This window comes from Ursus americanus, chromosome 21 (assembly GCF_024610735.1).
Source record: "Ursus americanus isolate L20-20 chromosome 21, mUrsAme1.1.p, whole genome shotgun sequence".
NCBI classification, from domain to species: domain Eukaryota; kingdom Metazoa; phylum Chordata; class Mammalia; order Carnivora; family Ursidae; genus Ursus; species Ursus americanus.
In genome coordinates this window covers 21929480-21948971 of record NC_142147.1, presented here as the reverse complement: position 1 = coordinate 21948971, position 19492 = coordinate 21929480, and the positions used below count along the sequence as shown (strand labels likewise).

The 19492-nt window shown below is 34.9% G+C and overlaps 1 protein-coding gene across 3 annotated transcripts in view; it reads left to right on the top strand.

Annotated features, from left to right (window-relative positions):
* Nucleotides 1–19492, top strand: part of TERB1 (telomere repeat binding bouquet formation protein 1) — a 47763-nt gene that overhangs the window by 16108 nt on the left and 12163 nt on the right. For 2 of the 3 annotated variants that reach the window (XM_087853348.1, XM_045814976.2), the window contains 9 exons: nt 1889–2020; nt 2745–2805; nt 2890–3005; nt 3105–3227; nt 8456–8608; nt 9809–9940; nt 10740–10865; nt 12050–12207; nt 18608–18957. In XM_087853348.1, coding sequence (XP_087709474.1) covers nt 1889–2020; nt 2745–2805; nt 2890–3005; nt 3105–3227; nt 8456–8608; nt 9809–9940; nt 10740–10865; nt 12050–12207; nt 18608–18957 — 1351 coding nt within the window. The remainder of the gene's footprint in view (nt 1–1888; nt 2021–2744; nt 2806–2889; nt 3006–3104; nt 3228–8455; nt 8609–9808; nt 9941–10739; nt 10866–12049; nt 12208–18607; nt 18958–19492) is intronic. The other variant, XM_087853349.1, reaches the window with a different exon arrangement.

Sequence of the window (19492 nt, the reverse complement as noted above, 5' to 3'; positions counted from 1 at the left end):
TCTAAATAAATAAATAAATAAAAATTTTTTAAAAGGATGACTTGGATTGCTATCAGTTTTCTACAATTTACAGAGATGTAAAGTAGCCCAAAGATAGTAAAGACACAGATAATCTAGAAGGGTGTGCTAGATGGGACATTCAGTAATCGTGTCAAAATCTTTCACAGTTTTTCTTGCTGTTAGTCGGAAACATTTTTTTCTTTGTCTTCTACTGTACTTTTTTTTTTGGTCATGCAAAAGTTTTTTATTTTTACAAAAATTCATCATTCTTTCCCCTTTTTGCTTCTGGATTTTTAGTCATAGGAAAGTTTTCCATACTGTAAGATTCTAGGGGAATCCACCCACATTGACTTTTGGTACTAGTATGGTTTTATTTTTTACTATATTTACATTTTCCTTTTTGAATTATCCTGGGGTATGGCATGATGCATGCTCCAGTTTCATCTTTTTTATATGGTAATCCAGCTATTCTAACGCTTGTTATTAAAAAGATCTTTTTCACGTTGATTTGATATGCTATTAGTACTTCATCAGTATCCATATATGTTGGGTCTAGCTCTGGTTTTTCTATTAAGTTCATTCTCTGTATATCTAGGTACTTGAATCAAAAGACGAAGATAACTTACAACATCTTGTATATGGATAAATATACTCTGGGTATAGAAATTCATGTACAGGAAAACATTTTCCTATAGTATACCCAAAATAAAGTTGAATCTAAAGTATTGGTTTGTCAAACAACTTTCTATTCTTAAATTTTCATTCTTTTTTTTTTTTAATGTGGGGCTTGAACTCATGACTCTGAGTTCAAGACCTGAGCTGAGATCAAGAGGCAAATGCTTAACCACTCAGATGCCCCTTAAATTTTCATCCATAAATATTTCTTCATCATTTGGTAGGAAGCAAGCTGTGTGCTAATCATTCTGATAAATGATACGCTGTCCTTGCCTTTGAGAGAAAATCTAATAGCTGGTTCTAAATACTGGATAAAATACAAATTATATCTCTGTGTTCAAATTATTATTTTTTTAAAGATTTTATTTTTTTAAGTTTATATTTTTTTTAGTAATCTCTACACCCAATGTAGGGCTCAAACTCATCACCCCTAAGATCAAGAGTTACATGCTCTTCGGACTGAGCCAGCCAGGTGCCCTCTCAAATTATTTTTAAAAAACTGTTTATTATATTATTATCTCACACACATACACACACACAACCCTACTGTCAGGTATCATTTTTGCTTTTTGAAAAGATATTTTTATTTCCAGAAAGTTCTTAAAAAATAACACAAGTATCCTTTGTCTATCTTCTAAAGCAGGTTTCTGAATTTTTAAAAAAATTTTTCTCTTGCTATGTTTTGTTACTTACCCATCCTCTGAAATTTTTTTTCATATTTTACTTTTTTGTTCATTTAGGTTTGGGGTTTTGTTTTTTTGTTTTTTTTAGATTTTATTTATTTGCCAGAGAGAGTGAGCAAGCAGAAGCAGGGGGAGTGGCAGGCAGAGGGAGAAGCAGGCTCCCCACTGAGCAAGGAGCCCAATGTGGGATTTGATCCCAGGATCCCAGGGTCATGACCTGAGCCCAAATCAGATGCTTAACTGACCGAGCCACCCAGGTATCCCTAGTTAGGTTTTTATTAGAAATTCTAGGAGATTATGTACATGTTTTGGAACCTCAGTCAAGTACTTCTGATTAAGGTACTGCTTTTTTGGTCTGCTAATTGAGTAAGCACATATCAATTTGTCAGAAATTTTGTTGCATGACTAATAAATGTCAACGAAATAAGATCTGATTGAGAACCATCTGTTTGGCAACTTTATATTTTGTTCAGCATATTTTAAAAGTTATGCTAATACATAGAAATTGAAATTATATTTTTGTTTTTCAGTTTACTGTCAGCAGACTTTGTGCACTTCAGAATTGTTTGAAGACTTAACTTGGTTCTTATCTAATGATGATTCAAACACAAATTTGAAAAGAATGTCTGTCTATGTTATTTTGGTTCTAGTTTCAAATAATAGTAAGTACATTCTTTTATGGTGTAGAAACATTTAAAAAAAAATAATGAATTGAAATAGTCTTTGTCCCTTTTACTCTAGTCTTTATATCAATGTCTTTTTTTTTTTTTTCTTTTCAAGTAGGCTCTACGCCTGGTCTCAATGCAGGGCTTGAACTCACAACCCTGAGATTAAGACCTGAGCTGAGATCAAGAGTCAGACGCTTAACCAACTGAGCCACCCAGGCGCCCCTGTATCAGTGTCTTTTTAAAAATCTTACTAACTTCTGAGAACTACTAGCTTTAAAGAAAAGAGAATCACATACACTTAACTGTTAGATATTTATTAATTTTAAGAAGTAGTAAAGAGATTTGTGTTATTTAACATTGAAAAGGAGCAGCTTTAAAAGCAAAAGAGGCATTTGATGATTAGTTTGATTTTCCACTGAATTAGCCATTTAGTTACATTGTTTATTTTATCAGCTAACAAAGGCCTTAAATTTCATGTAGCTCTTAGCTAAAATTTTGTTTCATTTTTGGAGGAAATTTGAATGCTGTCATTCTCTGAGCATGGGTAATGTATAACCCTGATTACAGATTTTTCTCTTGTAATTCTGTGTTATATTTTGTAATACTTCAAAGTGATTAAAAGTTATTTATTAAAAATACTACTTAAATGTTTTTCATTTCTGCAAAATTATTTATAAACAAAAGTCATATTTGTGTATTATATGTCTGTTTTTTTAAGGGACTGGACAAACACTTGTAAGAGAAACAGGTTGTATTACAGTTCTGACACAGTTGTTCAGGTAAGAAAATATAAATTTTTGTTGTTATTAAGACTTTAACACATTTATTTTAATTTGCTTCCTCCTTTTTTTTTAACCAAATAGGACAGTTCTTTCAAAATATGAGTTGGATTTGTCGGATAAAAATGCATTCCAAAGCTATCAGTTATGGTCTTCAGTGTGTAGTACTTTGTGTGTCTGTGTCAACAATCCTCAAAATGGTAATTATCTAAAATATGTAAATATAAAAATAAAATAAAAACAAATGAACTGATATTTTCCAAATATATTAAAACATGATTGACTTTGTCTCCTTTCAGATAAAAATCAAATGCTTTGCTGTTCACTTTTCCCACATGCTAATGACTGGCTAATAAATTGTATCAAACCTGAGATAATTCGCCCTGTTTGCTCATTTATTGGACTCACTCTTGCAAATAACAGTAAGTATTCATTATTCTCTAGTTTTACTTGAAGAAACATAGTTCAAAGCATAACAAAAACCTATTGAGTTTATTATTGAATTAATGAATTAATGGGATCATTTTATTACAGTACGTTGGGTCATTTTGGTTGCATTTAGACTATTACAGATAGGAAAATCTTGAAAGTAGACATTGTTAGGTAGATAATTGGGAGGTTGGAGGTAGCAGCATAGTTTTGAATCTCCTTGGATACAATCACGAAAAAGAGCAACTAGATAGCAAAACTGAAACCCCACGGAGTATATTCTCAGATCACATATAATTAAATTAGAAATGAATAAAAATAAAACATGTAGAAAAGTCCCAAATATCTGAAAATTAAACAACTCAGTGCTAAAAAATAGACTAAAAAACCCCCCTACAAATCCATGAGTGAAAGAATAAGTCATGAAGAAATTAGAAATGTTTTTAACTGCATGATAATGAAATACAACATTAAAAGACTGGGTTGCTAAAAATAAATGAATGAATGAATGAATAAAAATATAAAAGCTGGGTTGCTGCAAAAGCAGTGTTTGGAGGGAAATTTATAGCACTACAGCTTGTATAAGGAAAGAAGAAAGCTCTCAAGTCAATTATATTAGTTTCCACCTAAGAAACTAGAAAATAAATCAAGTTAAACTCAGAGTAAAGAAGGAAATAAATGAAGAGAAGATCAGAAATCAATGCAATAGAAAAATACCAGAATAGGGAAAAATCAATGAAGCCAGAGCTAGTTCTCTAAAAAAATCAGTGAAATGGGTCCTTTAGCCAAACTAACCACAAAATAAAAAGAGAGGACCCAAATTACTAATATCAGGAATAAGAAGTGATACCAGTCTAGATCTTCACAGATCTTAAAAGGATAATAAAGAAATAATCTAAACAACTTTATGCCACTAAATTTGACAACTTACACGAATTGGATAAATTCTTTGAAACACATCAACCACCAAAGTTCATTCAGAAGAAATAGATAACCTGAATATTATTATATGTATTAAAGAAATTGAATTTGTAGTTCAAACCTAAAACAGGAATTTCCAGGCCCTGATGGCTTCACTGGTGAATTATGCCAAACATTTAGGGAAAATAAATTCTACATAAATTATCAGGAAATGGAAGTGAAAGACACTTTCCAACACATTTTGATATTTTTAGTTTAGTTTAGTTATTTCCATGCCCGATATGGGGCTCGAACTCATGACTCAAGATCAAGAGTTGCATGCTCTACTGACTGAGCCAGCCAAGCACCCCTTTCCCCACACATTTTAGGTCAGCATTATTCCCATACTAAAACTTGAAAAAGACCTCACAAGAATACTATAGGTCAATATCCTTTATGAATATAGGGGCGCCTGGGTGGCTCAGTCGTTAAGCGTCTGCCTTTGGCTCAGGGCATGATCCCAGGGTCCTGGGATCGAGCCCCACATCGGGCTCCCTTCTCTGCTGGGAAGCCTGCTTCTTCCTCTCCCACTCTCCCTGCTCGTGTTCCCTCTCTCACTGGCTGTCTCTCTCTCTGTCAAATAAATAAATAAAATCTTTAAAAAGAATATCCTTTATGAATATAGATGCAAACATCCTTAGCAAGACATTAACAAATCAGGGGCCTGGATGGCTCAGTCTGTGGAGCATGTGGCTCTTGATCTTGGGGTCATGAGTTCAAGCCCCACATTGAGTACAGAGCTTACTTAAAGAAATTTCAAAATATATATATAATTAAAATTTAAAAAAATATTAGCAAATCAAATCCAGCAATATACAGAAAGGATAATATATTATGACCAAGTGACATTTATCCTAGGAATTTAGAATTGGTTGTACATTGGAAAATTCACCATATTTACAGGCTATGACAGAAAAGAAAAACTATACAATACTCTAAAAGGATGCAAGGAAAGCTTTTCACATAGTTCAACATATATTTGTGACAAAAGCTTTTGGTAAACTAGAAGTAGATAGAACTTCTCAATGCGATAGAGGGCCTCTACAAAACACAGCTAACATATTTAATGGTGAATGACTTAATGTGCCCCCCCACCAACCCCAAGATTGAAAAAAAACAAGGATGGCCACTCACACTGCTTTAAATTTTACTGGGCCTTCAAGCCAGTGAAATAAGTCAAGAAAATAAAAGGCATAGAGATTGAAAAAGGAAAAAGAAAATACAGTATTTATTAATATGTGACGTGATTGAAGAATCTACAATAAAACTACAGGAGCGAATAAATGATTTTAGCAAGGTTACAGGATACAGAGTCATATACAGAAATCAACTGTATTTCTGTGTAGTAGCAACAAGCAATCAGGAACTTACACTATTGTTTACAATCATATCAAAAAACTTCTTAGGGATATATTTCATGAAATATGTGCAATGTCTGTATGCTGAAAACTATGAAACATTGCTGAGATAAAGAAAACCTAAATTAATGAAAGATAAATTATACTTATGGATTGTAAGACTCAGTATTATTAGAATGTCACTTCTCAAATTCATCTTTTGATTCAAGGCATTCCCCATCAAAATACTAGCAGGCATTGCTATAGAAATTGACAAGGTGATTCTAAATTTACATGGAAATGCAAAGGGGCAGGATAGTCAAAACTGTTTTGAAAAAGGTCAAAATTATGGGATTTATATTACTTGATTTCAGTACTTATCATACAGTAATGAAGAAAGTGGGGCATTGGTTTAAGTGTAGACATATTAGATCAATGGAACAAAATACAGAACCAAGAAATAGACCCACACATATATAGTCATTGATTTTCTGAAAAGGTGCCATAATAATTCCATGTGGTAATTTGTCTTTTCAACAAATGGTGCTGGAAAGAGTGGATATCTATACACATAATAATGAATTTCAACCCAATTTTATACTGTTTACAAAAATTAACCTGAAATGATCCACAGACCTAAGTGTAAGAACTAAAACTGTGAAACTTCTAGACAAAAACATAGGAACAAATATTCATAACTTGGGAGAAGACAAAGATTTCTTAGGACACAAAAAGTATGAGCCACTAAGGAAAAAATGAGAATTTGGACGTCCGTGAAATTGAAAGCTTTAACTCTTCAAAAGACCATGTTAAAATGAAAAGGGAAGCCATAGACCAGGAGAAAATTTTTGTGAAATGTACATCTGTTAAAGAACTTGTACCCAAAATATATAGAGAACTCCTATAAATCGGTAGGACATAAAACAACCTAATGATTTAAAAAATGGGCAAAATTTGGACAAATAACTTCACCAAAGAAGATATGAATATTAAATTGTAACTAAGCAATGAAAAAATTTTTGAAAAGATGCTCAAAATCATTAGTCATCAGAGAAATCCAAACTAAAACCCCAGGGATACCACTACACACTCACGTCATGCCTAAAAACAGAAAGGCTAGTAATATTAAATGTTGATGAAGATGTGGAACAACTAGAACTTTCTCACACATTGTTGGTGTGTACTTATATTCACAGATTTAAAGCAAATAGTCATGTTTCACATGCGGAGGAAATTACCTCTGTAATTCTAAAAATTGGATTCTCTTTCCATGATGTTTTGACATTTCCTTTTTCTCTAAAAGTCATCTTGAAATAGTAATAATTTTAGGACCTCATTACACTTAGCAAACTGGTATGAAATATAGATTAGATAAAATTTGAAATATTCAGTTTACAAGTGTAGACTCAGATGTTCTTATGCTTATAAGCCTGAATTTTTGTTACATAGGCTATTACTAGAAAATGTAGTAACACAGTGCCATTTTTATCTAAGCATTTAAAAATACTTCTTTTTTCAAGAATTTTTTTTTTTTAATGAAAATGCAGAAAAGAAACCTGTTTTGGAGTCTCCATAATACTGAAAATGTTTGCTTATCCTTCAGTAACATTTCCTAACAGTTTCTTTCCCAGATGTAGAAAATTCTGAACCTGATTTTTTTTAATACATATTTTTTAAATATTTATTTATTTATTTGAGAGAGAGTACGAGCAGGAAGGGCAGAGGGGGAGGAGAGAGAATCCCAAGCAGACTCTGCACTGAGCCTAGAGCCCAACACAGGGCTCAATCTCACAGCCCTGAGATCACTCCTGAGCTAAAACCAGTAGTCAGAGGCTTAACCTACTGCACCACCCATGTGTCCCTGAACTTGATGGTTTTTTTTTTTAGATTAAGATCTTTGTGTGTTATCAAACAACATAAAAAGTAATTTTTTTTTCATTTAAATCACCTTGGCTCAGGGTGCCTGGATGGCTCACTTGGTTAAGTGCCTGCCTTTGGCTCAAGTCATGATCCCAGATTCCCTGGATCAAGTCCCGCATCGGGCTCCCTGCTCAGCGGAGAGCCTGTTTCTCCCTCTGCCCCTCTGCCCCTCATCCTACTTGTGCTCTTTCTCTTGCTCTGTCTCAAATAAATAAAATCCTTAAAAAAAAATCATCTTGGCTCAGTTTGTGATACTAAGGTAGACTGGGAAGAAGATTTGTGGCAGAATTATAATCACTAACCCGTGTATCCATTTGCTTGTAAACCCACTGGTTGTATAGGGGCTGTGAAAACTATTGAATGCACAGACCCGTGGGTACTTTCCTATCAGAATCATTTTTAACAGCAGAACAAGACAGTTCAAACTTTTTTTTTTAATGTATTTTTCACTGAGTCTTTGCTTGGAATAGTTGTTATGACTCTCGATAATATAATTTTATGTTCTAAGAAGTAAAAGAATTAGGCTTAAATAAGATGGAAAAAATATGTGTTCCTTTGGAATAATTTCTTTGCCCTTTGTAGATTCAAGCAATCTAAGGAATGAGTTATGTTGGAATTCAGAAAATAGGCAGCTTGCTAATTGCAATACCAAGCTAAATGAATGAATCTATTCTTCATAGCTCTATTGAAGGACTTCGAGTTTACTAATGTCATTCTTTCAAAATATACCAGTTCTTGCTAAGTGAAACAAAAAGCATACCTAACACACAGGGGACACTGTGTATATGTAGTTGTTCTATGTAAAAGTTCGTTTCTTGCCTAAATGATCCATTTTATGATTGTGTATATGCACAGGTAAAGATTGGATTTTTCATTCTTTAATTTTGGAATTTTTAGTATTTGAAAAAGTCATGTTAATGTCATATTTAGTGCAAATTAATTGAGTGGAACCATACACTTGTCTTCTTTGAGGTATTAATAGTTTTGCTACTTTATTCCTTAAGCATATGTTCAGAAATACTTTATATCTGTGGGTGGACTGGATGTATTGTCTCAAGTTCTTGTGCAACTGGAGTCAGATTCACACAAGACTCTTTCCAGTGCTAAGCTTGCAGTGGTGGTGACAAAGACAGTGGATGCATGTATTGCTGATAATCGTGAGTGAACATGCTTAGTAATTTTTCTACAATTGAGTTTTGTTTGAATTCAGCATGGTGAGTGTTGAAATGATAGATCGAACACAAATATAGATTGGACTTTCAGTGTCTCACAAGCGGGAGGGAGACTTAAAAATTATCTAGTCTAACTCCTTGTTTTCATTGGAGATTATGACTTCCCTATGGGTTCAAATCGAGGTCTTCTGACTTCAGGTCTAATGATAGAACAAGATAAGAATCTGTCATTTCTAAACCTTTGTTTCATTGAAAAAGCAGTATTAAATGAAAAGCTTTAGGTGAGAAATGAAGGGACATCTTGGAAACATAAGCAATGGAAAACCCAATTTATGATTTTTAAAAATTATATCAAGAATTAAGGTATTCCTCTTTCTGATAAGTATGAGGCCTGTCTCACCCAGCCATAACTAGTGTGTGGTGGACCCAGACTTGAACCCATGGCTGCTTGTCACATACACAGACGCTGAGAAATGCTAGTCTGTAAATCTCTGTAATAAGCAACTCACAAATAACTGAAAAATAAGTAGATGATTTGTAAAAAAATCAATTAAGGGCCTGTTTTGTCCTGGGCTTCTTGTGAGCTCTAGAGATACAAAAATGATTAAGACATAGTCCCTTAAAGAATTCACAACCTTATTGTTGATATCAATATTGTTAGATGCTGTGTGAACTCTGTTAAAAACCCTGTTAGAAGTATAGCTTAAAATGTCAGCTTCTTGAATTTTGTAACATAACATCATAGCTTCAGGTGTGCATTAACATCAGTAGAACCATAGCCAGTTAATGTATTTCAGTGATTGGCAGGAATTAGTTACTTAGGAAGGTCTATAGTCCATCTAGATAAGAAGGAGTATGTAAGGTGAGAGTAAGCATATTCAGCTTTTAGAAGGTAGTATTATTACTTCATACTTCACAGCATTATGCACGATAATTAAGAAGAAACCATTCTTCAGAAAATAACTTAGTAAACTGTCTTTAGTTTGGAAAGGGATTAATGAGGGCTATATAAGCCATTATCTTTTTACATTTATTTATATTCACACATACATACACATATATGAGATATGAATATTAGATATTATATTGATATGATATTGTTCTCCCAGGATAAGTTCTGACAAGTAGCATATATATAGTTACAAGTTTTAAGTTTATACTTTTTTTCCTATTTTATACTAATAGCTACTTTTGGAGTAATACTATCCAAGTATCAGATTGTTTCAAAACTTCTGACATTACTGCTTCATGAAAGTCTGGATTCAGGAGAAAAATTTAGCATCATACTTACTCTTGGTCATTGCACAGAGGATTGTGGTTAGTACTGAATTTATTTAGTGTGCTTATTAAAACAGTGGAGTAGAAATCCACTTTTGGTTTTTTCCTTATTTTCATATGAGAGGCTTAAAAGTACTGTCTTTCTCTAAGTCATTCAGGCCTCAAACAAGTCATTTTGTTCCTCATCCTCCTTCATCCATACCCCTCCTTATTCCCTTGTGCCCAGTTCCAGTTTAGGCCCTCAGCCCCTTGACATCTTTCACCAACATAATTGGAATAGATTCCTCCTTGTGTTCCTCCTTTCTTAGCTCCATTTTTTTTTAAGAGAGGGGGAGGAAAGGGAGGAGAAGAGGGGGAGAGAAAGAATCTTAAGCTCCGGACCCAGCGTGGACCCCGATATGGGGCTCGATCTCAGAACCCTAAGATCATGACCTGAACCCAAATCCAGAGTCAGACGCTTAACCAACTGAGTCACCCAGGCACTCTGGATTTATTCTGCCTTTTAAAGTTTTTATTTTTATTTTTTACGAGGTTTAATCTGACAACTATACCTTTTTTGTTTTCAACTATACCTTTGTTTAAACCAGGTGAGAGCTATTTTTTTACTCCTACGGGGTATGACTACTCTGTGGCTATATTTCAGGGATTAGCACTTACGAGACAAGTATTTTATGTCAGAAGATTATTTCCTAAATGGAAAATACTTTTGAAATTATTTATTCTATATTAAGATTTAAACTATGTTCATAATTATCACAAAGAAGAATTATGACCTTAGGCAGATAGTTTATGAAAAAATAACTATATTTTCTATTTTCATTTTTGATATGTTTTCCAGAGGAAAATCAGTATGATCTTTTTAAAAACAATGGGCTTCCACTCATGATACAAGCCTTAACTGAATCGCAGAATGAGGAACTAAACAAAGCTGCCACTTTTGTGCTTCACAATTGCAAAAAAATTGGTAAGTTTATTGTTACTTAAAAAAAAAACACCAAAGTTTGTGAAGGGGAATTTATATCTGCTTTGATGAGCCAAACCCTTTAGGCTCCCAGGCCCTTCTTAATTTGAAAAGCAGAGTATATAATTTGGATATGACAACAAGAGTATTTTAGCATTTCAACCTGTCTGAAAGAGAGCAACAGTATAGATAATTCACTTATTTTATGCAATGTGGACAATTTAGTTGTAGGACTTAAATTTGAGGCCTACAGGTGACTTATGGTTAAATTATAATATAAAATACATTTGTTCATTTATTTAAAAAAGTGTTTGCGTGGCTATTATTTGCCAGGCACTGTGCTAGGTTTTAGGGATACAGTGATGAGACAACAGTCTGCACTCATAGAGCTTCATTTAACTAGATAAATAGTCCTTGAATAATCTCAAAAATGAATGAATTATTATATATTAACCTATGGGTTAGAAGCAACAGTCTGCACTCATAGAGCTTCATTTAACTAGATAAATAGTCCTTGAATAATCTCAAAAATGAATGAATTATTATATATTAACCTATGGGTTAGGAATGGATGGAGCATAGATCTTAGCATATAACAAAAGACTGTGACCTAGACTTGGAGCAGAAAAGGCTTCGGAGGAAGTGATTCTTGAGCTGAGATCTGAACGTATAGTGTTAACTAGGCCAGCCATAAGTAACAGTGAGGCACAAAGACCCTGTGATAGGAGGGAGCATGCATTGAAGAAATGATGGCCATTGAGTTGGTCTTTGGAAGAAAAATTGCTGCTGCAATATGTAAAAAGAAAACTTAAAAGATTAAACGAAGGAACCGCTCTATGAAAACTGTTAAAACAACAACAACCTAAAACCAATATCCACATACTTGGGGATGTTTCTGTACCTGCCGTAACATATTTTCAAGAGTTGGACACTCAACTTATTTTCTTTCTTCTATAACTCTGATGAGTAAAGTCTGATTTATGACTGGGGCTTGGGCTTCTGCCAAGCACTTGCTTTCCATTTATTCTTAGTACCACTTAAACAATTAAGATAGTCTGCATGGGCAAAATTTAGAAGGGTGTGTGGGGTATGAGGTACTCCTTATTTAAAGTGTTAAAATTACATTTAAAGTGTCAAAAAAAATTCTAGTAATGGATAAATTCACTATTTTTTCCCATATTACAAAGCTGAGAAATTATCTCTAAGTCTAGGAGAATATTCTTTTGATGAAAATGAAGAACAATTAAAAGATGTAAATATGAAAGAGAAGAATCTTGAAGAGTACTGGAAGAAAGCAAAGGAAATTCTACACAGAATAGAACAGCTTGAAAGAGAAAGAAATGAGGTTGGCTTTTTTGTTTCAAAGAGTATAGAACTTTTTTCAAGTGTTTTTCTACAGTAGAGGTTGGAGGGTAAAGGTTTTTCTTCCTAAGTTATTTTTTATGTTTTAATTTTTAAAAAAAAAATTATTCTAGTGAGAGAGAGAGTGAGCTTGTGAGTGGGGAGAGGGGCAGAGGGAGAAGGAAAATCTCAAGCAGACTCCCCGCTAAGCATGGAGCTTGACACAGGGCTTGCTCCCATGACCCAGGAGATCATGACTTGAGCCAGAATCAAGGGTCTTATGCTTAACCAACTGAGCCACCCAGGTGCCCCAGATTTTAATGGTTTCAAATTTAAAATTCAGTTGACACTTGAGAAACCATCTTTGAACATAGGAAAAAAGGATCTTTAAAAGGTGGAAAATTGGGGGCACCTGGGTGGCTCAGTCGTTAAGCATCTGCCTTTGGCTCAGGGCGTGATCCTGGCGTTCTGGGATTGAGCCCCACGTCAGGCTCCTCCACTGGAAGCCTGTTTCTTCCTCTCCCACTCCCCCCGCTTGTGGTCCCTCTCTCACTGGCTCTCTCTCTCTGTCAAATAAATAAATAAAATCTTAAAAAAAAAGAAGGTGGAAAATGATGACTGAAAAAATAAGAGACATGGAAGATAGAGATCTAATGTTTGTATAATAAGAGAGAAAGGATGAAGAAGTAATAATTCCTCTCTTTACATGTGTATATGCATGTTTCAGTATTTTTTCTGTGTGTGTATGCTTAGTGTCTTTGTATGTGCATGCATTTTTATTTTTATTTATTTATTTTTAAGTAGGCTCCAAGCCCAGTGTGGAGCCCAACACAGGGCTTGAACTCATGACCCTGAGATCAAGACCTGAGCTGAGGTCAAGAGTTGGACACTCAACTGACTGAGCCACCCAGGCGCCCCTGTTCAAGCATTTATAAAAATAAAAGCATAGTGCTCGACTTAGTATAATAGTAATTTCATTTTTTAAATGACTAATATTATTATAGATGATTATAAATTTATTTAACTAGTCTTTTGTTGAGGGACATTCAGATTGTATTCAATCTGTGACCAGCGTAGACAACTCTAGAATAGACATCCTGATATATATATATATATATACACACACACACACAAAACACACATAAATATGTAACCGCTTTACTGAGATGTAAATCACATTCGAGTCAATTGACCTGTTTAAAGTATACATTTCATAGGTTTTTAGTATACTCACAGAATTGTGCAACCATTACTACAATCAATCTTAGAATATTTTTATCACCCCAAAAAGAAATCTCATACCTTTCAGCAGTCAGCCTTCCTATTTCCCCCATCCATTCTCCCCACCTCCCCAGCCTGGGCAACCACTAAACTATTTTCTGTCTCTATATATTTGTCTATTCTGGACTTCTTATATAAATTGAATCGTATAACGTGGGCTTTTGTGACTGGCTTCTTTCATTTAGCATAATGTTGGTAAGGTTTATGCATGTTTTTATCAGTATTTCATTCCTTTTTCAAAAAGCTTTATTGAGTTGTAATTCACATACCATACAATTTGCCTGTTTAAAGTATGCAGTTCAGTAGTGTTAGTATATTTACAGATATGTGCAACTATAGTCAATTTTTTATGGCCAAATAATTTTCCATTGTATGGATATATCACATTTTATTTATCCATTCCTTGATGGACATATTCTTTACTTGTAATCTATGTCTTTGTAGTTAGCATGGGTTTCTTGTAGACAGCATATAGTTTGGTCTTTTATCCTGTATGACAATTTCTAGTTTTTAATTGTTATGATCACTTCATTTATGTTTCATGTAAGTATTGGTATGTTTAAGTCTACCATATTGCTACTTTTTTCCTATTTGTACCATTTGTTCTTTGTTCCTTTTTTCTACTCTCCTTTCTTTGTTTATATTATTTATTTTAAAATATTCTAGCTCACCTTAGATTATTGGCTAAACATTTCTGTTTTTTTAAGTGGTTGCTTTAGGGTTTATACTGTATATCTTTAACTGATCATGGTCTATATTCAACTAATATTATTCCACTCATATATATCGTAAGATGCTTGAAATAGCATGCTTACATTTCCATTTGTTCTTTGTGCTCTTCTTGCCATATATTATTTTACTGCTACATTGTTATAAACTGCTCAGTAATGTTATTATTTTTGCTTTAAACAATCATTTTTCTGAAATATTTTTTATTAAGATACTTATATACAATGGTAATCACACATTTTAAATAAACAGTTTGAGTTATGATAATTTTATACTATTGCATAACTATCATGACAATTAAGATAATAGAACAGTTCATTCAACCTAAAATGTTTTCTTGTGTCCTTTTGTAGACAGTCCCATTCCCCTTCTTCAGGCCCAGGCAGTCATTAATCTGTTTTCTATCACTAATTTTCTTTTTCTATAATTTCACATAAATGGAATTATATGTTATATAATCTTTTGTGTTTGACTTCTTTTACTTAATGTGTAATATATTTGAGATCCACCAATGTTGTTTTATCAATATTTGTTCCTTTTTATTGCGGACTGAATATTCCATAGTATGGATGTACTACAACTTGTTTATTCACCAGTTGATGGATATTTGGATTGCTTCTAGATCTTGGCCACTGAATAATGCTGCTGTGAACATTGGCTTGCACTTCTTTGTGTAAAATTTACATTTTCATTTCTCTTGGGTAAATACCTAGGAGTGGAATCACTGGACAGTTATACCTTAAAGAAATTATGAACCTCTCTCATAGTGCATCTACTTCCTTGCCACTACTCAAACAACAGAACAGCAAAAGGCGAAAAAGTCCCTTGTTTCTCTTGCAGTCTTGTATTATCCTTCCAGCACTTGCTAATAACAGAGAGTAACATCAATGCTAGTCGTAGAGTAGCAGTCCGTCGAGTCTAGTTTCAGTTTTACAATGTAGGGCAAGGAAGGTGGGGTTAGGAGTTGAGGAGCAATAAGTTAATAACTAGTATACTCCGCAGGCCAAGTATACAAATGTTACCCTGTGATACTCCTTTACCATCATCTCATAGATACTCTTTTTATCCTTCCTAATTTGATTTCCTGTTCCCTGGAGTCCAGGTCATCCTCTTTTTTCTACATTTTAGGAAGTGTTCTCATATTTACTTTTTAAACAAATTTGTTTTCATTTCTGCTATTATATTTGTAGTTACTAAATCCTCTTTTTTACTCCATTCAAATGATCTTGCTCTTATTTCATGGACTTAAGATATCATTGACATTCTTCTCTTAAATATATCAATGATAATTTTCTTTTTTTTTAATTTTTATTTATTTATTTGAAAGAGAGAACATGAGTGGAGGGAGAGGGAGAGAAAGGCAGAGAAGCAGACTCCCTCTGAGCCCAGAGCCCGACAACACAGGGCTCAATCCCAAGATCCTGAGATGGTGATCTGAATCAAAACCAAGAATAGGCCACTTAACCATTGAGCCATCCAGGTGCCCCTCAGTGATAATTTTCATTAAAAATTTTTGTTCTTCTGGGACATCTGGGTAGCTCATTTGGTTGAGCATCTGACTCTTGATTTGTGCTCAGGTCATGGTCTTGGGGTCCTGGGATCAAGCCCCATGTCAGGTTCCACGCTCAGCAGGGAGACTGCTTGTCTCCCTCTCCCTCTGCCCCTGCTTGTGTGGGCACTCTTTCTCAATCCCCCCCTCTCTCTCTTCCTCTCTCAAATAAATCTTTAAATTTTCTTTTCTTCCTACTCCCATCTTTTTCCTCTGAGCTTGCTTGCCTGTTTGCTTGCTTGCTTGCTTTCCGTCCCTCTCTTTCCGTCCCTCCCTTCCTTGCTTCCTTGGTCTCTGGCTTTCTTCATATTTCTGGTGGTCTTTGGTTGCTACTTTTATTTAAGAGTCAGATACTGAAAGTCTTTATGATAATTTGTTGATTATGGATTCTCATAGGATTAGTTAGATGGGTCGTTTTTGGGGACAACCTCCAATGTCTGATCTCCTGCCTAGAGATTGTCAACCAGTTTTCTGGAATCAAAATGGGAGAAGAGAGCTTGTGGGTCTTAGGATTCAGTATGTGAATATTTGCTTAGATTTGTTTGTTGAATAGTATTCTGCCTTCACCTTTCTTTGGTGTCCTTCAGTGTAGAAACTGTTTTATCCCTTCCAGAGATTCACCTTTCAACCTTGGGGAAGGAGGGGACCTTCTGGTGTCAGTCAACTGCCTGTTAAGTGTGTATATATGTGGGGGGTCAAGATCTAATAATGCAATTACTTTTTTTTTTTTTTTTAAGTAGGCTCCATGCCCAGCCTGGAGCCCAGTGCCGGGTCTGAACTCACAACCCTGAGATCAAGCTATGAGCTGAGATCAAAAGTTGGACACTCAACTGAATGAGCCACCTAGACACTCCTGTAATCCAACTGTTTCTTAAACAGACTTTCATCCAGTCTTCCTATTTTTAGCCCCATCTTCATCCCATATTCTAGAGGTTCCAGCACCTCCAATTCCTAAGCCTTTGGGTGTTTGGCAGCCCATCCTAGGTAGTTTCTTAGCTTTGGCCCATTGTCAGCTTTGGATTCAGCTTTATCACAACTGCTAAGTAGGTTATCAGTCACCTTTCTGCTTTCCAATTTCCAAACTTTTGTTGCCTTTATTTCTTCTTTCATTTCTCCCTGTCTTTGTGGGTTTATGCCTTTTTGAAAACTGTTCTTCAGTTGGTTTTTTTGGAAGGACCAAAAATAAATAGAGGTATTAAATTCATCATCTTTACTGGAAGCCCTCTTTGTTTGCTTGTTTACTTATCTCTCTTTATTTAAAAAAAATTTTTTTAGTGGCGCTTGGGTGGCTCAGTCTGTTAAGCATCTGCCTTTGACTCAGGTCATGATCCTAGGGTCCTGGGATTGAGCCCTGCATGGGGCTCCCTACTCAGTGGAGAGCCTGCTTCTCCCTCTCCTTCTGCCCCTCCACCCGCTTGTGTGCGTGCCTGCACCTGCTCTCTCTCTTGTTCTTGCTCTATCTCAATAAAGAAAATCTTTAAAAAGTAAATCTTTTTAAAGAATTTATTATTTTAGAGAAAGTGAAAATGTTGGGGGGAGGGGCAGAAGGAGGGGGAGAGAGAGAATCCCAAACAGATTCCCTGCTGAGTGTGGGGCCTACCCAGGGCTCAATCTCAGGACCCTGAGATCACGACCAGAGCTGAAATCGAGAGTTGGATGCCCAACCGACTGAGCCACCCAGGCACCCCTAAAAAAAAAAATTTTTTTTTTTTTTTAAGTAAGCTCCATGCCCAGTGTGGGTCTTGAATTCATGACCCTGGGATCAAGAGTTGCATGTTCTACCAACTGAACCTGCCAGGCACCCACTTTATTCTTTATTTACAGTTGCGGAATAGTCTATTGGTGGATATGGTAGCTCTCTTTCTTATGAACATTTAGATTATTTCCAACTTTTAGCTATTACAAACAGTGTTGCAGTTAATAACATTAGCATTTTGCACTCATCTGAGTGCTTTCACATAAAAGTAAGATGTTCTTACCTTTACACAAGTATACCTATAGGATTTTTTAAAAGATACTCACAGGTTTTATTATGAAAGATACTGTCAAATTATTTCTCTGTGAAAGTTATACAATTTATGCTCCCACCTGTAATGCATGAGAGTGTCTCCCTGTACGCTTTTGATCTTTGCCAGTGTCCTAGGTGAATGCTGTCTCTTTGGTTTTACTGTGCATTTTTCTTACTGCAAATGGGATGGGGCATTTTTTCATATGTTTAAGAGCTATTTATATTTCCTTTCCTGTTAACTGTTCATCTCCTTTTCCTATTTTTCTACACTATTGTTAATCTTTTTCACATTTCAATTTAGTAGCTTTTTATAAATGTTAATAGAAAAATCATACCCCAAGGTATGACATATTCTTTCTATATGTGCTGATTATCATTTGGCTTCTGACCCTATTTTCTTGAGTTCCTCCCCCACCCACCCACATTGTTCTTGGTCTGTAGCAGAACTTTGAAAAAATATTTTTGGTTTTTTTCTTTTACGCTTTATTGATTCTTTGTGATATTTGGAAAGGTCTTCTTCCCCATAACAGTGTTAAAATACTGTGTTTTCTTTTAAAACATCATTGCATTTTTTATATAACAATATTTAGCTCAGTTGACTTTGTGAATTCTGAGATAGGGATCCAATTTATTTTTTCCCCAGATGACTACCCAGTTGTCCCCAGATCATTTATTAAATATGTTCCCTTTTCTTCTAATGTAAACTGTCCCTTTCACTATGTATATTCTATTGGCAATCATGAACTTTGTTCCTACATTATTTAAAGGGAGTGTAAATTAGATGATATAGTAAGTGGATTATCTTGAGATTATTTACTTGTCATTTTTACATTATAGGAAAAAATACAAAGAGAAAAAGATAAGGATGATGTTTCATCTATGAACATAAATATTCAAACTACACTGAAACACCTCCATGCAGACAGTATTGGCAGAGGTCCTACAGCAGAAGATAAAGATAAAAGCCAGTCTAGAAAGCTTCAGAGTTACCAGTTCCGTGGAGTTCTGTCTACAGCATGTACAAATGATCACCAAATGAAGACCCTGTTAAAGAGTGCAAATCCAGTTAATGCTTGTTATAGGGAGAGTGGGCAAAGTAAGACTTTAGGTAAAGCCCATTCAAGCTATAATCAAAACTTGCATGAAGGAACAACTTTTGGAAAAAAGAATTCTGTTTCTCAATCAAGGTATAGTTTAATAATTGTTTCTAACTTTTATGTATTTATTCAAGTATTTTTTGTGCAATACTATGTGCCACACTGTTAAGCCCTGGGATATAGAAATGATAAAACATGGTCTTGGGAGGAGCCCAAGTGGAAATGTTGAGAAGGGAGTTTGGATGGGGAGATATAGAACAGCTCATCTAGGGCCTTGCATGTCATACTCAGGATTTTTGGTTTTCCCTCATAGGACACGGGAGCCATTGAGGATTTTAAATTGCATGACATCAGATTTGAATTTTTTTTTTTTTAAAGATTTTATTTATTTATTTATTTGACAGAGATAGAGACAGCCAGCGAGAGAGGGAACACAAGCAGGGGGAGTGGGAGAGGAAGAAGCAGGCTCATAGCGGAAGAGCCTGATGTGGGGCTTGATCCCAGAACGCCGGGATCACGCCCTGAGCCGAAGGCAGACGCTTAACCGCTGAGCCACCCAGGCGCCCCCAGATTTGAATTTTATAAAGGATACTCAGAAAGCTTAACCTGAAACCCTGTACCTGAA